Source organism: Dysidea avara, chromosome 5, assembly GCF_963678975.1.
Source record: "Dysidea avara chromosome 5, odDysAvar1.4, whole genome shotgun sequence".
Taxonomy (NCBI): Eukaryota; Metazoa; Porifera; class Demospongiae; order Dictyoceratida; family Dysideidae; genus Dysidea; species Dysidea avara.
Genome location: NC_089276.1, coordinates 2,641,185 through 2,663,584, shown reverse-complemented (window position 1 = coordinate 2,663,584; position 22,400 = coordinate 2,641,185). Strand labels below are relative to the sequence as shown.

The 22,400-nt window shown below is 38.0% G+C and overlaps 1 protein-coding gene across 2 annotated transcripts in view; it reads right to left on the bottom strand.

The window, feature by feature from the left end:
- Window positions 1-22,400, bottom strand: part of LOC136255460 (receptor-type tyrosine-protein phosphatase delta-like) — an 87,754-nt gene that overhangs the window by 6,300 nt on the left and 59,054 nt on the right. For both annotated transcript variants that reach the window (XM_066048231.1, XM_066048232.1), the window contains exons 16-26: window positions 20,005-20,322; window positions 19,251-19,568; window positions 13,835-14,007; window positions 13,627-13,783; window positions 9,339-9,653; window positions 9,144-9,283; window positions 7,877-8,015; window positions 7,654-7,820; window positions 7,480-7,603; window positions 5,205-5,399; window positions 4,762-5,151 (exon numbers count right to left, since the gene is read on the bottom strand). In XM_066048231.1, the coding sequence (XP_065904303.1) occupies window positions 4,762-5,151; window positions 5,205-5,399; window positions 7,480-7,603; window positions 7,654-7,820; window positions 7,877-8,015; window positions 9,144-9,283; window positions 9,339-9,653; window positions 13,627-13,783; window positions 13,835-14,007; window positions 19,251-19,568; window positions 20,005-20,322 (2,436 nt within the window). The remainder of the gene's footprint in view (window positions 1-4,761; window positions 5,152-5,204; window positions 5,400-7,479; window positions 7,604-7,653; window positions 7,821-7,876; window positions 8,016-9,143; window positions 9,284-9,338; window positions 9,654-13,626; window positions 13,784-13,834; window positions 14,008-19,250; window positions 19,569-20,004; window positions 20,323-22,400) is intronic.

Sequence of the window (22,400 nt, the reverse complement as noted above, 5' to 3'; positions counted from 1 at the left end):
AATTACAAGTAGGAATTAAGTTAAGAAACACATGCAAAATGATATGAAAGGTGAAGGTAAACCAGTGTTATCACCAAAGAAAGGAAGTTTGATTTTTTCACACAAACACAAAGCTTAATGAATGCACTATCAAATTTCACTGTCTCAGTCGACCAGAGTAAAGTGGTCTGCTTTCGCTGGCTGCTTTTTTAAAGCACAGTGGTGAGCCGTACGGTCTTGATGGAGCCCTGGCCAAACAGGAGATGGCTGTGTGTGGCTGTACAGCTCTGTGGTATTGGACAATGATCTGTGCTGTAATTGTCCTTTCATTTTAGCCAGTTTTGAGCCCTGAATGGCCCATAACTTGGCCCAATACAATCCTATTAAATTTTTGAACACCGTCTTGCCTACTTTCTAGGCCCCCCGCCTCCCACTCCTTTTGGAGCTCACCTGATACAGCCAACCTCGGTTTAAAAACTATCTAAAATGGCAGGAATCTTAGCTGTTGACTATTCAATGGATGATCTGGAAGGTAAGAAATTGTTGTAAAACGTGTGAAAATTTGGTATGCATAGCTACCAGCCATTGGCGAGCTACAACACTGAATATTTAAAACCAGTGTTTCTCAATATTATTAAATGGGCGATAAGACCGGTTTTCCCAGAGACAGTCACATTTGTTAACATAACTTAGAAGATTGCTTTGTTATCATACAGTACGATTGTACTGTACAGTAGGGACCACAAAGGTTTGGGTGTGGCCCACGAAAAACATCACCACCTCAATTTTCCCTGACGACTATGATACAGTATTGGTTAGGTAAAACTAAGCTCAAACAAGCTTTCAGATTGACTCAAAACGCTTTTAACAAGTTGCTACTGAATATTCAAAAAATATATACCGTAGATTCCCTAGAAATTTGGCAGAAATAAATTAATTCCGTTAGTGTCTGGCCAAACAATTAGGAAAAAATGTACCAACCCAGTGCTATTGTCGAATTTTTAGGGATCTATCCCTAATACAGTCTGCACACTTCATGGCTATGTTATTTGCGATCCGTTTACTGCTTACTTTCTGGATTTCTTTCTACAGGAACCAACAGGAATGCCTTGAGGCTGAGCTAACGATACCACAACACTCACTTGGCCACAGCGCTATATACTATGATTGCCTACATTATCCAGGAGGGATGGTCAATGTCAATACTACATCGCTTTTGAATGCAATCACCCAAACGTAATATTAAGGATTTCAACAAGTAATAAAAAATAGAAACCACAATCAGTAATATTATTAAACTATCTCGTGATAAATCTCGTTATCAGATGCTGCATAAAGTGTTCCATGGCTTAACAAAGCGTTATCTGTGGGGGTATCATGTTAAAAGGAGATGTGGGGCTAGGAGAGCTGTGAATAGAAACGAAGATCGTTTTGCGGTAGCTCTGATGTCCCACAATGATATCGTTGAGTACGTTCCCTGAACAATCTCACACCTGGTACTTCATCCAGCATCGAGGTAGCATATCGTGTGAGGTCACAGGGAATCCTCAGTACTCAAGAGACCTTCGTCAACTAGTACTCCAAGTGCCGAAAAATTAACACGCTTATAATTAGAAACTATCCTGCGCTTGCCGAAATCTAGAGCACATTGTGTTCAAAGCATGGGGAGTGCTGAATATTTAGAGATGCCAAAATTTTAGGGAATCTACGGTATTAAACGGAATTTTCTGACAGCCTGATTCCTCAGACGAGCGTAACTCAATAACAGCTAAGGCTACGGGCTTGATTTATTCACTATTCAATGTCACTTTGGCCCTAGAGGTGCCTTTGGCATACCGCAGTACACTGTACGTACAATGCATTCTCATGGACTTGCCAGTGTCTTCTTTGTGTCCCATTCATCTTTGCTGACAGTGAAAGGTGTCGATTTGGCGGCAGCGTGTGATGACTTCCCTTCATAATGGAAAATCATCTGTATTTTTCATAGTGCCTACTTTGATTGTGGGGGTGCTTTTCGAACAGTTCTTGATTTGTACTGCTGTGTGATGGGTTGAACATAGCTGACAACAAAGCATAATGAATAATTGACTTTTCAGACAAAAACTGGGGCGCATGGCACCATTTCTTTCTATTGTTGTGGATTACAGAAGTGCTTTTCGAACAGTTCTTGATTCGTAATGCTGTGTAACACGTTGAACATAGCTGACAATGAAGCATAATGGATACTTCACTTTTCAGACGATACTTGATATGGCTGGGGCGCCATTTTATTCTTTTGATGCAACATGCGTGGGTTCACCAGTCACAATAAAATTATTATTTGCAAAACAAGTTAACAAGCAAGTTCACAAAAAAATTGGAATTTGTAGGGACCATAGCACATCGATAAAAAGTACTGAAACAAGCTGGAGTAGTGCACAATATTAAGGGTGCTCACTGATATTTGAAGCCGTTTAAGTGCCAGCCCAGGAACCACATGCGGCTATTGCATCATAATTGGCATTACTACACGCGGACATGTTTTGCGCCAGAGAACACGAGGAAGAATAGCATGTTTTTTTTGCTTCAGAATCGTCACTGAAGTGTTAGCAAATGATTGTCTGATGGATCAACAGTTACACTAACATGAATTAATCTAAAAGTAAGAGTTATTTAAGGCAACAAGTGTGAACGCACTTTTCGCTTGTAGGCGACATGCATTCGTGCCTTGTTTTCTCGAGTGACAGGGTATGCTGGTAGTTAGTATTGTAATTGTAAGCTGCTTATGTAGGGAACAATGTTACCAGCTGGAATCACAAGGCGTTACAAGCTGCTGATGATGGCGTGCCTAGCGTAACCTATCCAAGAGCGACTTGGAGACTCCAGGCGGAGCAAGAAGCTGTTCCTGTGTGTGAAGAAGAGAATACAGAGCTTTTTGTGTTTAGAACAACGTTTATGACATGTTATTTTGAAAAGTTGGTGATTGCGGTCAATAGGAATTTGTGTGGTTATTGTATCAATAATGTTGGGCGCATGCAATCTTTGCACATGTTTACTAAAAATAAAACTAGTTTTTGAGTGATAGCCGTGAAGGCTTCAAATTTTGTAGGGAGATTCGCTGATAAATTCTCCAGAGGTCTATGTTTAGATTTTGTCCATAGCGTTATGGCTTCATGAGTTACGGCACCGAGAACATGAGGTTTTGAATGGTGTAACACACTTTTAGTACTAACTTAAGTTCTATGTACACTGTGTACTAATACTAAACATAGAGTTGTGAGTTATAAGCTGAAGTTTGTTCAACGTGGTTTCCAGTGCGCTACTGTGAAAAATGGAGGACTAGTTTCGATTTAAGCGCTTCATAAAGAACTACGCATAGTTATAAAATGGTATAGGCTAGAAGAATTCTGTTTGGTTTGTGTTGAAGAGAAAGAGAAGCACTTCTAACGTAAGTAGCATATGGATTCATTTTATACATTATGTGAATATAAGCAACAATACAAAAATTGCATGTTGTATGGCTTCAAATAGCCGCGAGCACCCTTAAATCACAGTAAAACAATAAGAATAGAGGTGTACCGATAGGGAAATTTTGAACCGATCCGATATAAACCGATATAATGAGTCTGAACACCGATACTGATCCGATATACCGATATAACTCAGTAAGTGTATAGCTAGTTATATTTGAGGAACCACATATGCCATGTTCAACTTTATTTTAACTACTGAAGAAACTACTGAAGACAGTCTTAAGATTATTGGCTATGCTTGGTTACCCATGGTGGTGTGGCCTCTATTGACAGCTCAGACTATAAGGTACCCACAAATATTTCTAATACATGCCCCTGCCAAGATTAGTCCAGATTACTCTGCATTTTAATAATGGCTTGTAGAGATCGCAGGTTGTTATATGCTGTACTCTTGGTTCATCTTTTTGCTGTTTCCCCAGGCCCACCACTATGAGTGTTTGCTGTATGATTGGTAAGCTTTGTGACAACAAAACAGTAATTATTCACACACTTAAATGGCTTCGCGTAGCATACTGCTTTGTAGACAAGGAAGATAACTACTGTTTCCCGCCCTTGTTAGCTACATAATAGAGTTTATAATGTGGCTTGATCATTGGACAGTGCCCTCAAGATAGTTCAGTTGTATATCGGTGTATCGTATCGGTTTTTAGCAGCAATATTGGCTCCCACCGATATAGTAGAAATGTCTATATCGGCCACCGATACGATATGTATCGGTATATTGGTACACCTCTAAATAAGAAGTGTTATATCCCTACTGTGCAATTCCGTCATGGCATCTTGAGCACAGTAGGGGTATAACACTTCTTATTGTTTTACAGTGATTTAATATCATGCACTATTCCAGCTTGTTTCAGTAATTTTTATCAATGTACTATGGTCCCTACTCTAATTGAAAATTCCAAATATTTTTGTGTACTTGTTGTAGATACTCCTATTTGATAATGGCTATGCAGAGTAATTCCACAGGGTATCCATTCACAGGTGCAAATTCCACAAGTTAAACTGTAGGGTAAGCTACAGTATACTTGGTTTTGCTAAATATACATATATATTATGTCAGTAATCCACATTCATTGTGCTGCAGGAATCAAGTTGTCCTTGAACTCCTTGGAACCAGATAAAAGCCACACAAACATGCGTAATAGCAGATATGAATAAGGCAGGCATGTATTGTTTACATTACACTATATTACTTATTCACGTGTAGGCATAAAATATTTTAGTGCACATACATAACACTATAACACATGCAAATCACACACATTACCTGTGATAGGATCAGATGTTACAGGAGGATTTGGTGTACCTGAACTATTTCCTGTAATCACTCCGACCACAGCACTGTACTGCCTGCCACTCGCCAAATTTTCAAATACAGCAAAACTGTTAGAAGTCAAAATTGCATCAGGTGATTGTCTCTTCCTAGAAGATGACAGTGTAAGTGATACTGTGTATAGAGGAAATCCTTGAGCTTCAAAAAGTGTCAACGGAGTCCAAGTCACATTGACCGAAGTAGGAGACAGGGGTTTGAAGTCCACAGTTTCAGGTGCCTTAGATGCAGCGAGTTCTTGACTAAAAAATGGCTCAAATTTATTCTCTATTCCTCTACCAGCAATGGTATATGCCACCACTCTGGCTTGATAAGGTGTACCAGGTTCTGTAATGGATCAAACAACTACATAAACCATCATATTTCAAGCCAATCCTTACCAAGATTCTCAATCAGGAAACTTTCAACACTCCCATTCAATCTTTCACTCATCATAGGAGCTGTGGTGCTTTCATACACAGAATACATCACTTCATATCCAGTGATAATCCCATTGGGTTGATCAGGTGGATTCCACATGACAATCACTGCAGTATTTGATGTGCTGGTGGTGGTATGTACTACTATTCCAGGTGCTATATAAAAATATCAAAGATGAATGTACAGACATAATCGTCGTGGAATATTATTTACACCTAAGCTTTATTGAATGTTAAAACAATAACTACACAGAAACTGCAGCAACCAAAACCAAATGTATACAGTGAAGCTTTTTTTGGTTCATAGTTCAACAAATTAGTGGCAAGGATGGTACATACGTGTTGGTACTAAGAAACCTCTTTTTATATACAAGCTTTGACTGTACTTGTTTATAGTACACATATAATGTTTAGTTCACTCCAGCAGTTAATGTATTAAAAATAACAACTGAAGTAGGGTGGTTCAAAACAGACAAAATCCTTCTTTTGTAACAGTATGTACAAGAAAAAAATAGAATTTTGAATTTTAATAGAAATCATAGAAATAAAAAAATCAAAGGAATTCACTTACACCTACAGCTATACTATTTGACAGTACATCCCTACTTCATAGTTATACAGCCATAACTGATGTAGGTATTTAATGTCCACTAGTATAGTTGCAGGAGTAGGTGACCTTACTGTTTTATTCCTACTTGTATTTAAACTTTCTCATATTCTTCTTGTGTATATCATAATTTATTGTGACTGGTGAAACTATATCTATCACAACATAGGATGAAATGGTGCCAGATATATTTTAAGGCAAATTTCATGTCTATACGTGCACTATTGACAGAGCTTATAGTGGAGAGGCCATTCTGCTTCATTTTCAGCTGTGTCTTGCCTGTTGCACAGTGTTACAATCAAAGAACAGTGACTGCAGTTTTCCATACTTGTAGGTCAAGTGATACATATTAGTTGTAACTATATAGAGATGTACTGATCTACCGATCTAGTATCGGATCGGCAGCCAATCTGGACGATTTGAGCAAAATTGGAAATGCTGATTTTTGTGTATAAACACTGATTTCATTCCAATCTTTCTGATAACTAAGTCTAACTCCATGTCTTCAACCATACTGAACTTACTCTATCATTTCTCTTCTTCATGTCAGGGGAATAGCTAGACCAAAAAAGTATCTTTTCTGTCGGCTACGTTGTGAGAAGCCATACAACCACATATAGATTTACTGTACTATTCACGCAGTGAAGCTTGAACTTACCAACCTTCTAGGAAGCAATGATAGTGCTACACTAAATGAAGCAAGATACTTGGACACTACATCAACTTACAAGCTATTTAAACACGGAGTATTTTGGGCTTAAGTCTTGATAGGAGATAGCATTAAACATTTTTGTGAGTGCCTTATTGTCTGTGTTATGTAATTGCGGTCATACCACAGTAGGCACTGGCTCTCGTAATACTTTGGCCAATATTCAGCTTACAATTGCCTAATAAGGGTTGAGACACTGAGTAAAATCCTATGAGCTACCTGTAGCAAGCTTAAAAATTATAGCTTATAGACTATACGTGAACGACATGATGATATGGTTGATGTAAGATCAGTACAATATCGGTAGATTGGAAACAAATTTGTTAGATCAAATCGAAATCAGAATAGTTCAGAAATGTTGAATCAGTACATCTCTAGTTGTAAAATGGGCACTTGTTATCAGCCTGATATATACACACTCACCATTGGGCCTGTGGTATGCGTATATACAAGGCAAAGCACTTAAGCCTGTGGTATACATATATCTTGCTATTATACATCTCATGAAATGAGGTCTTTAGCATTAGCCAGCTATAAGTTACACTTGTCTGAAGATGTTACAGTGAACCTGTTCAATCAGGCGACTACATAATTGGGATAATTATCTGTGTAAACTAAACATTCGTGATCTGTTTATTGTAGCTATCTGCTCAGCAAGGAAAGGAAATTTTTATCCCTATAAGAACCATAATAGACACTGGCAGGTTTTACTGTACTTAGTCAGTAGAAATACATTGTCCAAATTCACTTTACAAACAAGGCAGTTTTAGTGGGCTGGATTATACTCAACCATGCAATATCACCAATCTATCAGATGGATGATTTTGAAGCCAGTTGTAGGTAGATAAATTAAGGAGGAAAACACAAAGGTTGGTGATCCCTGTTGTTAACTGCTACCATATAGCATAGTGGTTGTGTACCTGCTTCACTTGATCTACCGGATAGCTCATTACTGCGATCACTTGTCCCTCCTCCAGTAGTAGCACGGAGTGTTACAGTGACCAATTGATATGGATCAAGTCCCATAATATCATAAAACTGTGTCTGTAGTAAGACATAATAACTCCACTACATGTGATGTACAAGCAACTTACTTCTTGTTGATTGTAGTCAACAATCATGTCTGTAGGGGGACCATCAGTGACATAGGTGATAGTATAACTGATTAATATTCCATTGAGTACATCAGGTCTGGTCCATGTTACACGTACTACACTACTACTGATATCAGTGATATTATTGATCATTGGAGGATCAGGAACTATGGAACAATTACATGTTACTATGTATTATGTAAACTACTTGTATCTAGCACACCTCCTTCAGCTGTCCTCTCTACAACAGGATTACTTATTGGACCATCAGCTACAGTGGTAGCAAATATTGTACAAGAGTAATCAGTGAATGGACTCAGGCCAGCAACTGTTCCCATCATAGTAGTACCAGTAACATTGACCTGGGTGTCACAAGTTGTACAAACAAAGAACGTATAAAATACACTACAGTAGGCAATGGTACCATTTTTTTATATATGTGTTGCTTGAATATTAAAAGGCATATTTTTTAATCTGAGATTTAACCTTAAAGGTTCATAAAACTTCGTGTTTACATAACTCAGGTGCACATGGTGATATAGGTGAACTCCTTTAGCTGAAAACTACATATTAATCAAAAGTCTATTCACTGGGCTACTTGGGATAAATAAACACTGTAATGGTAGAGGCTTACTTGTTATGAAATCATTATTCATTTTTCTTGCCACACGTTTAATTTTAATTGCGGGATTAATCACATGACTCATAAATTATATGGCTTGATGTGCACTAGTAATATAGTATGGGTAGCAGTGAAATTTGGACATGAGTGCTGCATCGAAAAAAATTTTACCAGGTGAACACTGCCACCCATGCTATTCCAAGTTAATGCCATATTTGTTCTTTGGTTGCCAAGCAATGGTTGTTAGGGTCTGGTTGCTATTGCTAATATGGATAATCAGATCAGAATATCCTGAAGCAACCATTGTTAGGCAACCATCAAGATAATTACCTTAGCAACTGTTGCCATGGAGACAGTTTCTAAGTAATAAGCATTTTGGGCCATAGCAACCACACCTTTGCAAATGTTGCTAAGCAACAGCACTACACCATACCATATACTTTAGCCAATGAAATTGCAATTGCAACTTTTTGCTGCTGATATAGGGCCTTTGTATGGGCAGTGAAATAGGTATGGTATTAGAAATTTAATAGCAAAAGTGAATGAGTTTATTGCAAGTTGATATAAGTAACTGCCATAATAGAGTTACTGAAGGTATGTAAAGGGTTTGTGTGTTTATTTAATGAAAAGTTGCTTACACAGTGAGTTCTGACCTTAAGCTTTAGAGTGAGGAAACCCCCAGGTACCATTTAAATCCTTATTATATCAGACTTCTGAGTTAAATGGAAGTAAATAGTGTAGTCATAGAATATATGCTTCAAAAGTTATAGCACTTTGTTTATGGTCATGCATATTAAATTTTGCTTCTAGGCTTATGTGCCTTTAAAGGTTAAAGGTTATTTGAAGAGTAAGTTTATAACATCCTTACCATAAAAGTTTCATTGCAGGTAATGATGTACCACCTGACATTTCCATTAGCTTGACCATCAGTTAGAAGAGTCCATTGGAATGTGATACTATCAGATGTTGTGGTAGTAGACATGAACTCCATAGGAGCTATACTGGGAGCTGTGTACAGAAATTGTATTCAGAAGATGCACTAGTGAGCAATTAGTATACATACCTGTCTCATCAGTAGTGAAGTTCATTATTGCAGTACTAGTGCTACCAACTGTATTAGTAGCTGTTATAACATAATAGTATCTGGTGAATGGTGTTAGTCCAGTAATGTTGACAAAGAAATTGCCATTAGTAACATTCCTATTGCTACTCCCTTGTATCAGTTCACTAGTACTCTGTAGCATTGTCATGTCAGTACCATACTGTACTGTATAAGTTTCTTGATCAAACACAATAGTGGGTACTACCCATGAGATGTTGACTGAGTATGGTGTTGTGGTGACTTCTCTTAATATTGGAGGGAAGGGTGGTACCATTGCTACAGAGGAAGATGTATAATTATAACATACGTACAATATATGTGAGCAAGAGTCTATAATACAAGTACACAAAAAATTGGAATTTCACACATACGGGGGATCCCTACATTGGCATATTATAGCAATTGTTTTGTTCAATGCCAAAGTAGGGATTTTCCCACAGAGTTATGTTGAAATACCATCATTCATTCACTACTTTTTATTACTTGGATCCCTACTTCATTAATTTTAAAATCAGGCGCATGCCTACACCCATTCGAAGGCTGGCTGTAGGCATGAACCTGGTTCCTGAAATTGATCTGGCAAAATCTGTGTGCCTGTGTGTCTGTCAAACACCCACGTGCGCAAACAGGCTTTGAGCACTGTTTATGTACTGTATTGAAGCTTAACTTTCTGTTTTCGTCGTGTTTGCTTTAAGGATGTGTGGCTGGTAACTGAAACCAGGTGAAAACAGTTCAGCCTCTGTCCTGTAACAGGTGTATAATGACTGAAAAACAATGTAACAGGCCTCTTAAGCTATCAGGAATTTCTCAAGTGAGAATTTGCATATGAAACACGATAGACAAACAGTTAAAAAGATACTTCTGAGAGTAAAGTGTGGTCTATAGTAATTTGCTGCCATAGCAACTAGGGATGCACTGATACCACATTTTACAAGCCGATCCGATATTGATACATTTTTGGTGGAAATTGGCCAATCAATACCAATACTTTGCCATAGAGGCATTATTTACAACAAACAACAAGTATTTTCACTCTGTTTTAAAAAGAAACTTACAGTTATTAATGTTTTATAACACTGCTTGTTGGTTTAGTGACCATCACGCATCATCAAATCATGACAATTAGTGCTCGGTGGTATTGAAATTTGAATACATGGTGTTAGTAACAGGATAATATCATGGTATATCAATATATAGTTAGCTTGTTATTGTAACTATTGCGTCATTTCTTGGGCCTAGTATGAAGCAGCATCCCAAAAACCAAAAATATATAGTTCAGTACAAGTAGGCATGTGTTGTAATGTGAGGACCTCAAGTTTTTGTTTAGGGTGTGTCTGCTAAACCATCAACAAATTGGGTAACTAAACACCAAAGGCTAGCTGGGTTAAAGCAATCCTATACCGGTATTCATCGATATACCCGTATTTCGATATATCGGTTATCAAAGGATGTCATGGTATGATAATTGGTTATTATAATTTATCACGATAAACAGTATTGCCGGTATATCGCAGAGTACTAATGACGATCAATCAGCACGCATGGCTACAGTAAATGTTGTTTTGTGGCTTACTGCCCATTTAACTGTACTAACAATCACAATCACTGGCTTCTTTCAAGTAATTCATGGTTATACGTTCTTCCTTAATATTAATAGTCCATTCCACTTGCTATGTACGCCGCCATCTTGAAAAGCAATTAAATGACATCATACAAAGTATTAGTTATGGTATCGGTCACTTATACCATAACTGATACCGATCCGATACCACCAAAAACAGCCGATACCAATAAAAATATTGGTGCATCCCTAATAGCAATGTGATTACACAACAATCAGCGAATTATGAAATACATTCAATTTTAATGTATTGCATGACAACAAGGTGAAAAACAAAGCTATAGCATGCTGCGTTATTTACAAGGTTCACAAGACAGCATTTACTGGGTGCCTGGTTGTTAGAAGTAGCACAGTATCAACTTGTTTAGTGTACTAGTTTAGCTACAGGTAGTTATGATATGCACATGTGGCTGCTTTATTAGAATATCAAACATGGATGTTGTATAAACTCTTTCAAAAAATATGGTGTCGCTGAGCAACACCTTTCCAACTTTTTGATTGGGGCCACCATCAATAATCACGATTGCACTGTTGTTACAGTCCCTATCACCAATACAGCATCAATTATAACCCAGACTAAAATGTTGCTTGTACAGCAGACAAGGAAATTAGTGTTGTCGATGTTTCACACCTTGTTCAAACCTGCCTCTAACCAGACCACTAATCTGTAACCTTGAATACATCCATGGCCTATCCTTCAATAATACCACTCTGCTTGACCTGTTTTCACTACCGTATTTCTGTGTAGCGCAGTCGTGATTATTGCCAGTGGCCCCCATGTAAAATGTTGGAAAGTATTGCTAAATGATGACGTATGTCTTTGGAAAGAGTCTATTAGGGTGACTGCTTTATTAGGGTATCATGAGTGGACTTCAGCCAACTGGACTATATGCAATATTTAAGGGACGTGGTCATGACATGCCCTGTTTTTCACTGTGCTACCAATAAAAAGCATGTAGTTAATGGTCAATCAGTATAAGTACAGCTAGATCACAAAGAGGCATGTCTCTTAATCATTTGTACCTAGATCAAGTGTCACTCGTAGTTATTGGTCCAGCTAGTTCGTAAAAGGTCCTATCATGCAGGGACAGTGTCTACTGGTAATGTATCACAATGAGTGCCTTTAAATAAATTAATGGTGTCTAAGTGTTGGTATGGAAAATTAATGTTTTGATATGGTCTCCTAAGCATGAAGAAGAGGGCTACAAGCAGATTGAAATTAAATGGAAACACAAGGTGCAGAGGGCAAGTACTCGTCAGAACCTCAAAAGGCACATACCACTTGGGTTTGTTATTATGACAAAAATGGTGGTCATATGATGCATTGTTTAGCCTCTAGCCTTGCGACTATGATCAGGCTGGCTGGCTGGCAGGCAGGCAGGCAGGCAGGCAGGCAGGCAGGCAGGCAGGCAGGCAGGCAGGCAGGCAGGCAGGCAGGCAGGCAGGCAGGCAGGCAGGCAGGCAGGCAGGCAGGCAGGCAGGCAGGCAGGCAGGCAGGCAGGCAGGCAGGCAGGCAGGCAGGCAGGCAGGCAGGCAGGCAGGCAGGCAGGCAGGCAGGCAGGCAGGCAGGCAGGCAGGCAGGCAGGCAGGCAGGCAGGCAGGCAGGCAGGCAGGCAGGCAGGCAGGCAGGCAGGCAGGCAGGCAGGCAGGCAGGCAGGAAGGCAGAGCAAAAATTGGGTTTGGGTGATTTTTAAAATTCAATATTAGATTTTATACATTTTTTTGTAGGTTAATATTATATTCTACTTTAGATACTCTTCCACAAAGGTACTTTTGCCACTTGAAGATGTTTCTAGGGTGGTTTTTAGAGGTAGAATTTTGGTGGGCACCATTCATTATTGGGGCGATCCCTACTTAAACAGTATGTGATATATACTTCATGCCTTCAGGCATAATACAACTGACATATGCAAATCTAGAAGAGTACACATTCCTAACATGCAGTGATGTAACGGGGTGCTAAACTGTGTCATGTGGTTACCATGGTGCTAGTATTATCACAAAATATCCAGCTACTTTTTCCAATGCTACAGCAGAAACACCCATGGAAGATCTGTATTTGTCACTATAACAGTGTGTTTATCAGTTTCCTGCGCTCTCCTTTAGCCTGTTATAAACACTGCAATGGGGTAATATATATATGGTACTTAGCCCAAAAGGTACATGCCTATAATGATTCGTGATGACAGAATTGTGGATCCCTACTATGTACAGTACACAGACAGACTCCAATATGTATATACATAATTCCAACGATTTTAGTTAGTAATTACATTTGAAATGATTTGCAATTAGCCAATTTACATAGTGTCACAATTGCTGGTGGGATTGTAATTAAATTACACGAGTGTATATGTGGTGCATACACATGGAACTTATAGGTCATCATTAAATATTGTGGATAACTATCCACTACAAACTACTAGCCTTTAAGACCTTGAGAATCATATAATCCAACAGTAGAATTGACTATTCTATTGTGCTAACAAGTTTCATAGTAACCAAAGCATACCACACACAACACGCACAACTAAACAGAAGCCTGCAAGCATAAGAGGTGTGCTCTCTGGGTGTTGTTCATGATATAAATAATTACATATGAATATAAGTGGACATGCATATGAGTACCTCGCAATCCAACAGTAGCAGAATTTGAAGTGCTTAAGAAACCATCTACTCCAGCTATAGTGAGAGTTACTTGACAAGTATACATGCCATTGTCTAGTGTAGCATTAGTATCCATAGCATCAATACCATATGATGATGACATTGTTTCGTCAATGACCTGTAGTTTATCAAAGTGATAAATGTTAACAAACAATGCATATTGACATACATTGATCCTGGAAATAGACAGATCTACAGGAGACCCATTTTTCATCCATATAAATTGGTAAGATTGTAAAACAACATCTGGTTCTACTGAAGCTGTACAATTTAATTCAATACTTTGTCCTCCTTCATCACCACTTATTGCTGTCGGGGTAAGTGTTGCTGTCACTGTTGGTGCTACATAAAGACAAATGCAGCATATGTATATAAACAGTACGATTGATTATCCATACATCTAAATGTATGTATGGATGTATGGATGTATATATGTGTGTATGTATGTATGTGTGTATGTATGTGTGTGTGTATGTATGTGTGTATGTATGTATGTATGTATGTATGTATGTATGTATGTATGTATGTATGTATGTATGTACGTACGTATGTATGTATGTATGTATGTATGTATGTATGTATGTATGTATGCATGTATGTATGTACAGTATGTATGTATGCGTGCGTGTGTGTGTGTGTATGTATGTATGTATGCACGTATGTACTTACATGTATGAGTGTATCTACATGCACAGACCATAGATATTATCTCATATTATTGCACTTAATTCTTTAAAAACTGTGGTGATATTTAATTTTGTTTTGTTTTAGGTTTCTATTATTAAATGCATACAACATGTTATTGTAATTCCATGTATTAGCAATTAATGAACATTTTCACAATTCATTAATTGCCAATTTATCATCGCCAAAGTCAAACAAACTGCATTAAACCACAAACAATACTCAGAACTACTGTCTTAACAGTATTATAATTCGTCTATGGTATTCTCTTATTAATACCATACCTGTTTCACTGCCCGTACAAAAGTCTCAATAGTAGCAGTGAAATTTATCCCGTATTTCACTGACAGCAGTGAAAAAGTTGTAATTGCAATTTCATTGGCTAGAATTTATGTTAACAATGTAGCGCCAATTAGTGTCGACGCGTGTTTAGTACATAGTGACAAATTGCGTACATAGCAAAGCTAATGCAGCATATGCAGCGAGTATGGTATTAACTGGGAATAGCATGGGTAGCAGTGAAATTTGGGATAAATACCACTCTTGTTGTATTGGAAATGGTAAATTTCACTCGGCTTCGCCTCGTGAAATTTATCCCCATTTCCAATACAACACTCGTGATATTTATCCCAAATTTCACTGCTACCCATGCTATTACTAGTACAAACATTTTCATGGCATAGCCTTGAGTCTGCTCTTAATTTTTGCATGCATACAAGTGTATCAAGACACACGGTAGTGTGTCGTGCGGCCCAAGAAGCCGGCGCGTAACACCCGTGAGTATATTGACAGGAAGAAAGAAACGCAATTTTTGCACCTCCATAGCTCTGTGCTTCCTTTATGAAACAAGACGATTTTTGCTGTGGACATGCCCCCCAACTGCAGCACTCCACATTCCAAATTTGAGCGAAATCGCTTCACGCGTTCCCGAGATATGCGACTTCAAAAATTGGCTCAGTTTCTTCGGTTTTTTTTTCTTCTTATTTTTCTTTTTCTTGTCGCACACTTATAAAAACTGCTATAAAATGCGAACACCACATCCAATTGCCTTGAAATTTGGCACACAGAAGGGGGATATAAAGGCACATCTCGGTACCAACTTTGGCTGGAATACGATAAACAGGCAAAGAGTTATGCGCGATTATTCATGAAAAATAACACCAATATGTTGTCACGCCTACAGGGTAAACCGCGTATGGGAAGAAGCTGAAAATCGGTGGGTAAATAGGTTAACTATTGAACCTCAAACCTTTTGTGGTTTGAAAGAAATCGAGCTAAAAACCAGGAAGATACCACGAAAAAACCAACAGTATGTAACAATTACGCAATCGAGATTAGCAAATAAAAAAACGACTGCTTGCCACGCCTACCAGATAAACCGCTTGGGGTAATGCTTTGAAAATCGTTGTACAGATGGAGTAATCATCTTAGAAAGGCTCATCAATGGTGTAGAAGAATCAGACTTAAAGCCACGGAGTTATAACACGAAATCCAACTTGGTGCAGCAAGTGCGAGATCGAGATACTCTAATAGAGCAGTCATCCTAATAGAGCAGTCACCCTGAAGAGAATTCAAGAGATCAGCTAGAAACAAGAAACCTGTATAGAGATCAGCTACACACAAGTCACCCTGTAGAGAGATCAGCTAGAAGAAGTTACCTTGTAGGGAGTTCATGCAACTATGGAAAGAGATAGTTCAGCTAGAAGAAATCACCTTGTAGAGTTCAGCTACAAAGAAACCACCATGTAGAGAGTTCAGCTACAAACAAATCGCCCTGTGGAGAGATCAATAGAAGAAGTTACCTTGTAGAGAGTTCAGCTACAAAGAAACCATCATGTAGAGAGTTCAGCTACAAACAAATCTCCCTGTAGAGAGATCAGCTAGAAGAAGTTACCTTGTATATAGAGAGTTCAGCTTCAACAAATCACCCTGTAGAAAGATCAGCTAGAAGAGGTCACCTTGTAGAGAGTTCAGTTACAAAGAAACCACCATGTAGAGAGTTCAGCTACAAACAAATCTCCCTGTAGAGAGATCAGCTAGAAGAAGTTACCTTGTATATAGAGAGTTCAGCTTCAACAAATCACCCTGTAGAAAGATCAGCTAGAAGAGGTCACCTTGTAGAGAGTTCAGTTACAAAGAAACCACCATGTAGAGAGCTCAGCTACAAACTAGTGACCTTGTAGAGACATCAGCTAGAAGAAGTTACCTTGTAGAGAGTTCAGCTACAAAGAAACCATTCTTTAAAGAGCTCAGCTGCAAACAAATCACCTGTACACAATTCAGCTACAAACAAATTACCCTGTAGAAAGATGAGCTAGAAAAAGTTACCTTGTAGAGAGTTCAGTTACAAAGAAACCGCCATGTAGAGAATTCAGCTACAAACTAGTGACCCTGTAAAGACATCAGCTAGAAGAAGTTACCTTGAGAGAGTTCAGCTACAAAGAAACCAATATTTAAAGAGCTCAGCTGCAAACAAATCACCTATACAGAATTCAGCTACAAACAAATCACCATGTAGAGAGATCAGCTAGAAGAAGTTAACTTGTAGAGAGTTCAGCTACAAAGAAACCATCATTTAGAGAGTTCAGCTTCAAACAAATCACCTGTAGAGAGTTCAGCTACAAACAAATCTCCCAGTAGAGAGATCAGCTAGAAGAAGTTCCCTTGTAGATCGTTTAGCTACAAACAAATCACCCTGTAGAGAAATCAGCTAGAAGAAGTTACCTTGTAGAGAGTTCAGCTACAAAGAAACCACCATGTAGAGAGTTCAGCTGCAAAGAAATCACCCTGTATAAAATTCTGCCACAAACAAATTGCCCTGTAGAAAGATCAGTTAGAAGAAGTTACCTTGTAGAGAGTTCAGCTACAAAGAAACCATTTTGTAAAGAGCTTAGCTGCAAACAAATCACCTGTACAGAATTCAGCTACGAACAAATCACCCTGTAGAGAGATCAGCTAGAAGAAGTTACCTTGTAGATAGTTCAGCTACAAACAAATCTCCCTGTAGAGAGATTAGCTAGAAGAAATTACCTTGTAGAGAGTTCGGCTACAAAGAAACCACCATGTAGAGAGTTCAGCTGCAAAGAAATCACCCTGTAGAGAGATCAGCTAGAAGAAGTTACCTTGTAGAGAGTGAAGCTACAAACAAATCACCCTATTGAAAGATCAGCTAGAAGAAGTCACCTTGTAGAAAGTTCAGTTACAAAGAAACCACCATGTAGAGAGTTCAGCTACAAACTAGCCACCTTGTAGAGACATTAGCTAGAAAAGTGACCTTGTAGAGAGTTCAGCTACAAAGAAACCACCATGTAGAGAGCTCAGCTACAAACTAGTGACCTTGTAGAGACATCAGCTAGAAGAAGTTACCTTGTAGAGAGTTCAGCTACAAAGAAACCATTCTTTAAAGAGCTCAGCTGCAAACAAATCACCTGTACAGAATTCAGCTACGAACAAATCACCCTGTAGAGAGATCAGCTAGAAGAAATTACCTTGTAGATAGTTCAGCTACAAACAAATCACCCTGTTGAAAGATCAGTTAGAAGAAGTTACCTTGTAGAGAGTTCAGCTACAAAGAAACCATTCTGTAAAGAGCTCAGCTGCAAACAAATTACCTGTACAGAATTCAGCTACAAACAAATCACCCTGTAGAGAGATCAGCTAGAAAAAATTACTTTGTAGAGAGTTCAGCTACAAAGAAACCACCATGTAGAGAGTTCAGCTGCAAAGAAATCACCCTGTAGAAAATACAGCCACAAACAAATTGCCCTGTAGAAAGATCAGTTAGAAGAAGTTACCTTTTAGAGAGTTCAGCTACAAAGAAACCACCCTGTAGAGAGATCAGCTAGAAGAAGTTACCTTGTAGATAGTTCAGCTACAAAGAAACCATCATGTGGAGAGTTCAGCTACAAAGAAATCACCACTGCCCAAATTTCAAGGCAATAGCTCTTTCCAATCTGAAGTTATCAATTGTCAAAGTTGGCAAATTGGATGTGTGTGGAAGGCCCCTTTTCGCAAATCCGGTCACATATGTATTATATATATAATTTGTACATTTACTGATAAAATATTTAAAGTACATCTACTTCATCTTTTCTTCTTCCTGTAGTAAAGAAAAAAAACATAGGTTAAAAAAGTCCCAAAGCTGGCCATAGGCCGGCTTTGGGGTATACAAATACAAAAAGAAATGAAATCTAATCCAAAACAGCCAAGCTGTAAAAAAAGTGTGCGGCCCTCAGAAAGGCTATGGTGAAAAAAGATGTGAAATCCAAGGTGGCGGCCAAGAAATGGCTGTGATGGTAGGTTAATGGTAAAAATTTTAATAACGACAATTAGGTGAATTTTTGTGCCGCTTCACAAAATTTACCTGAATTGTCATTATTAAAATTTTTACCATTAACCTACCATCACAGCCATTTCTTGGCCGCCACTTTGGATTTCACATCTTTTTTTCACCATAGCCTTTCTGAGGGCCGCACACTTTTTTTACAGCTTGGCTGTTTTGGATTAGATTGGTATATCAGTACACCTCTATTGTCTGAAACCTTCAGACATATGTAGACCACCATTAATGTTTATTCAGACATTACTATATGGACCATACGTATGCATCATGCATATGTCATCATACAAGAGGGAGCTGTGTGTATTTATTTATGCCTTCATCTTCTTTTACATACCTACATCAGCTGTGTTATTATGTGTGACTTAATATTTGAGCAAACAGAGAGCTTATTAGCAATTAGCTAACGTAGATACGAATAGTCAGTATGATGTGATGATTACAGAGATTGTCAAACAAGCTGGCAGAAGTAACTTTGAATTGGAAGGATATGCCTAATGCACACACATTACATTATATACATATCCACTAAGTATGATAAGTTGTGCACGTACATACGTACCATTGACCATAACCATTATACTGTCTGAGTTACTAGCCTCATCAAAACCAGTTACTGACACAGAACAAGTGTATTGTTCCTCATCATCATTGAGTAGTGGTGAGAATGTCACTGTCCTTATGTACACTAGCCCATCATTAGTCTGATCAGATATAGTGACTCGCGGTGAAGAAGATAACGAACTACCTCCAGTCCAACTGACCATCACAAGATTAGATTGTACTCCACTAACTACTGTGACTCTACAAGTGAGACCAAAATTTAGCCCACTGAATGACCCATCAGACATTTGTGATGTCACAACTGAAGGCTGAGGAACTACATAATAATCAATATACATAGTATGAAGCAACATTGTACTGAAATAAATGCACATATACAAACACAGTTCTATAGCTACAACATTACAGATGGTGTTGTACGGTGAAAGCTGTGTATTAAGGACAACTTGGGACCTTTCCTGATTATTAAGGTGTCCTCATTTTCCAAACAATAATGTGGAGCTTCTAGACATATAATAGCATTAAAGATCGCAATTGTGGTAGTTCAGTGTATGTAATAAATAAACTATAGTAATGATATCCTGGAATCTTACCGAAAATCTACATGTTAATAGTCATGGTGTTAAGCTGTTAGTACTAAGTAACGGATGAATAATTTGACAAACTGAATATTTTATCACACTAATGCAACTTCAAGAAAACAGAACTGTTTTGTGATGTTGAAATATTTGTTGCACGTAGTAGTCACTCACCCATCACATCCAGTGTAACACTACCAGTAGCCATTACTGGTGGAGTAGTGTTGACCACTACTTGACACTGGTAGTCTCTATCTTCATCATCTGTACTAACTTCAATGACCATGTAAGTATCTGTGTACACTACTGAGTTGTCTATTGTGGAGCTAACACTGACTCCCTCCATTGTCTCAAGCATATCACTATCACTACTCCATATAATATCCACACTACTGGTAATACCTCTCACAGCAGTCACATTACATGTTAGTGTTAATGAATCACCAACTGTCTGAGTATTGGGGGCAGTGACAGTCACATTGGGAGTGGGTACTGCACAAAAATTCAAATCCAATACACAAGTTCAATCAATACACATAACCATACACATGAACATAAGAATTCAAACTACGCATGTACTGTACATGTGTATGAATGTGGATACTTTGTGCATACAATACAAACATATTAGGCATACATTACACAAAACTGTTTGTTTTAGCTACTGCATGAAATTCCATAGCAACTGTAAGCTGTGTGAGGATAAGACAGAGTAAGGGGTTCGTATAGTATAGAGGGTTATCCACCAAACAAGTTGGTGTTGTGCTATCAGCCAGGCGCCTAGCCAATAGCTACCTACCATGCACAAAATATACATTATACCTTCTAACTAAATTAGAGGTCAGTCTCCTATTACTTACTTACAAGCACCTTGGCAGCACTGGATAGGCATAACCAAGCCTAAAAGTGCCTTCAGTATTACTTGAAGACTGAAGTGCTTCCATTAAGTTGCTAGGAAAGCTTATAGAAACAAGTATACCTTAATAACGGCTAAAGCTACAAACTCAATTTTTTACTGCTTCAGCACAACTGGTGCCTTTGGTGCTGTTGACATACCACAGTATGTACAATGTACACATCATCTTACTTTTGTCTAGCATTCCTTCTGTTGATAGCACAAGGTGTTGATTTGTGGTAGTGCATTAAATTAGTATTTAAAATTGTCTACATATTTCTGCACTACGCTTTCCACAGTTGAAGTAACTAGATTGCACAGCTTCACATGTTTTCCTTGTGTAGGGCAGTGTAATGGGCAGAACACAGTCAAAAACAACACGATATAACTACATTGCTTATTACTAATTAGCATATATAGTTGCATGCGTTTTGTCGTACAATTATAATCTCATTCGTCTGACGCTATTTTTTTCTTTGATGCAGTGTTGAAGAAGTTCAATAATGATTAATTGAAGAAGAACAAAGCCGTTATGAATAAATTAGCATTCTAGAATGATGACACATGGCGGTCACTATTTCACCACTTATGGCTAATCAAACAACCACAAATAATCGTCCACGTTGGATATATTCTTATAGAGAGAGAGAGAGAGAATAGTTTTCTTTGGTATGTATTTTAGTGGCGGCGAAGACCTTATGTAATTCCATTACCAGTTAATGTGGGTTTGTCTGACCCCCTGGTAATGATCCCTATACAGTGGATGTGTATGTACATAGTTAGTAAATTTCCTAATGTATTAATATTTTATATTTGTATACATCGCTTCAGACAATCAGTTTTCATTTTGTATTATACTCGCAACCTGTTAATGTAGTTATTATAATCTATAATCATTGATATTTTGTAATTTATTACAAACGTACTTTACTATGAAATTCTAAAGAGGCATAACCACTTAAAAAACAAATACGCAGAAATATCTTCTCAACTGTTTATAGTTTGTATATTGTATTTTCTTACACAAATTCTCTAGAGGAAACCCTAAGGCTGACTTTCATGTATATAAGGGGAATGCCCCTTTAAACTCTAAGTTATTAGTGATTCTTATTAGTCTAGGAGGCCAGCTTTGCTATTGCCCTTATAGCCCATTCAGAAAGGCATTCACAGCATCTTCAGAAACTTGTTTAATCTGTATTTTAAACTGGTATGAATAAACTGCTTTATTAGCAAAACTTACAATTCTGAAATACAGCATGTTTTTGGTGCAAAACTTTTGTGTTGACATGGACTGACATGGATGGAAGACAAACGTAGATACCAACAAGCACAGACATATTTCCAAAAACGATCTCAGGAAACCAGACACGTGTTTGGTTTAAAAGCCAAGGTATATATAACAAATTTATAGAAAATATTTATAAACCAGTCAATCATGTTTAATAATCATGCATTTAGCACAGAACAACGGCATTTCAAATACGGAAAAGAATGCTTATTGTCTTTTGTCTTTTTTCTATCCACTTTTATCTTTATTGTCTTTTGCTTATTGTCTTTTAGTACACTGTACCACAGATAAGGGTTTGAGTAATTACGTATCAGCATTACTACGTGCTTATGTGGTTCCACATTATGTGGCTATACATGAGCTTATGTGGCTATACATAAGCTTACA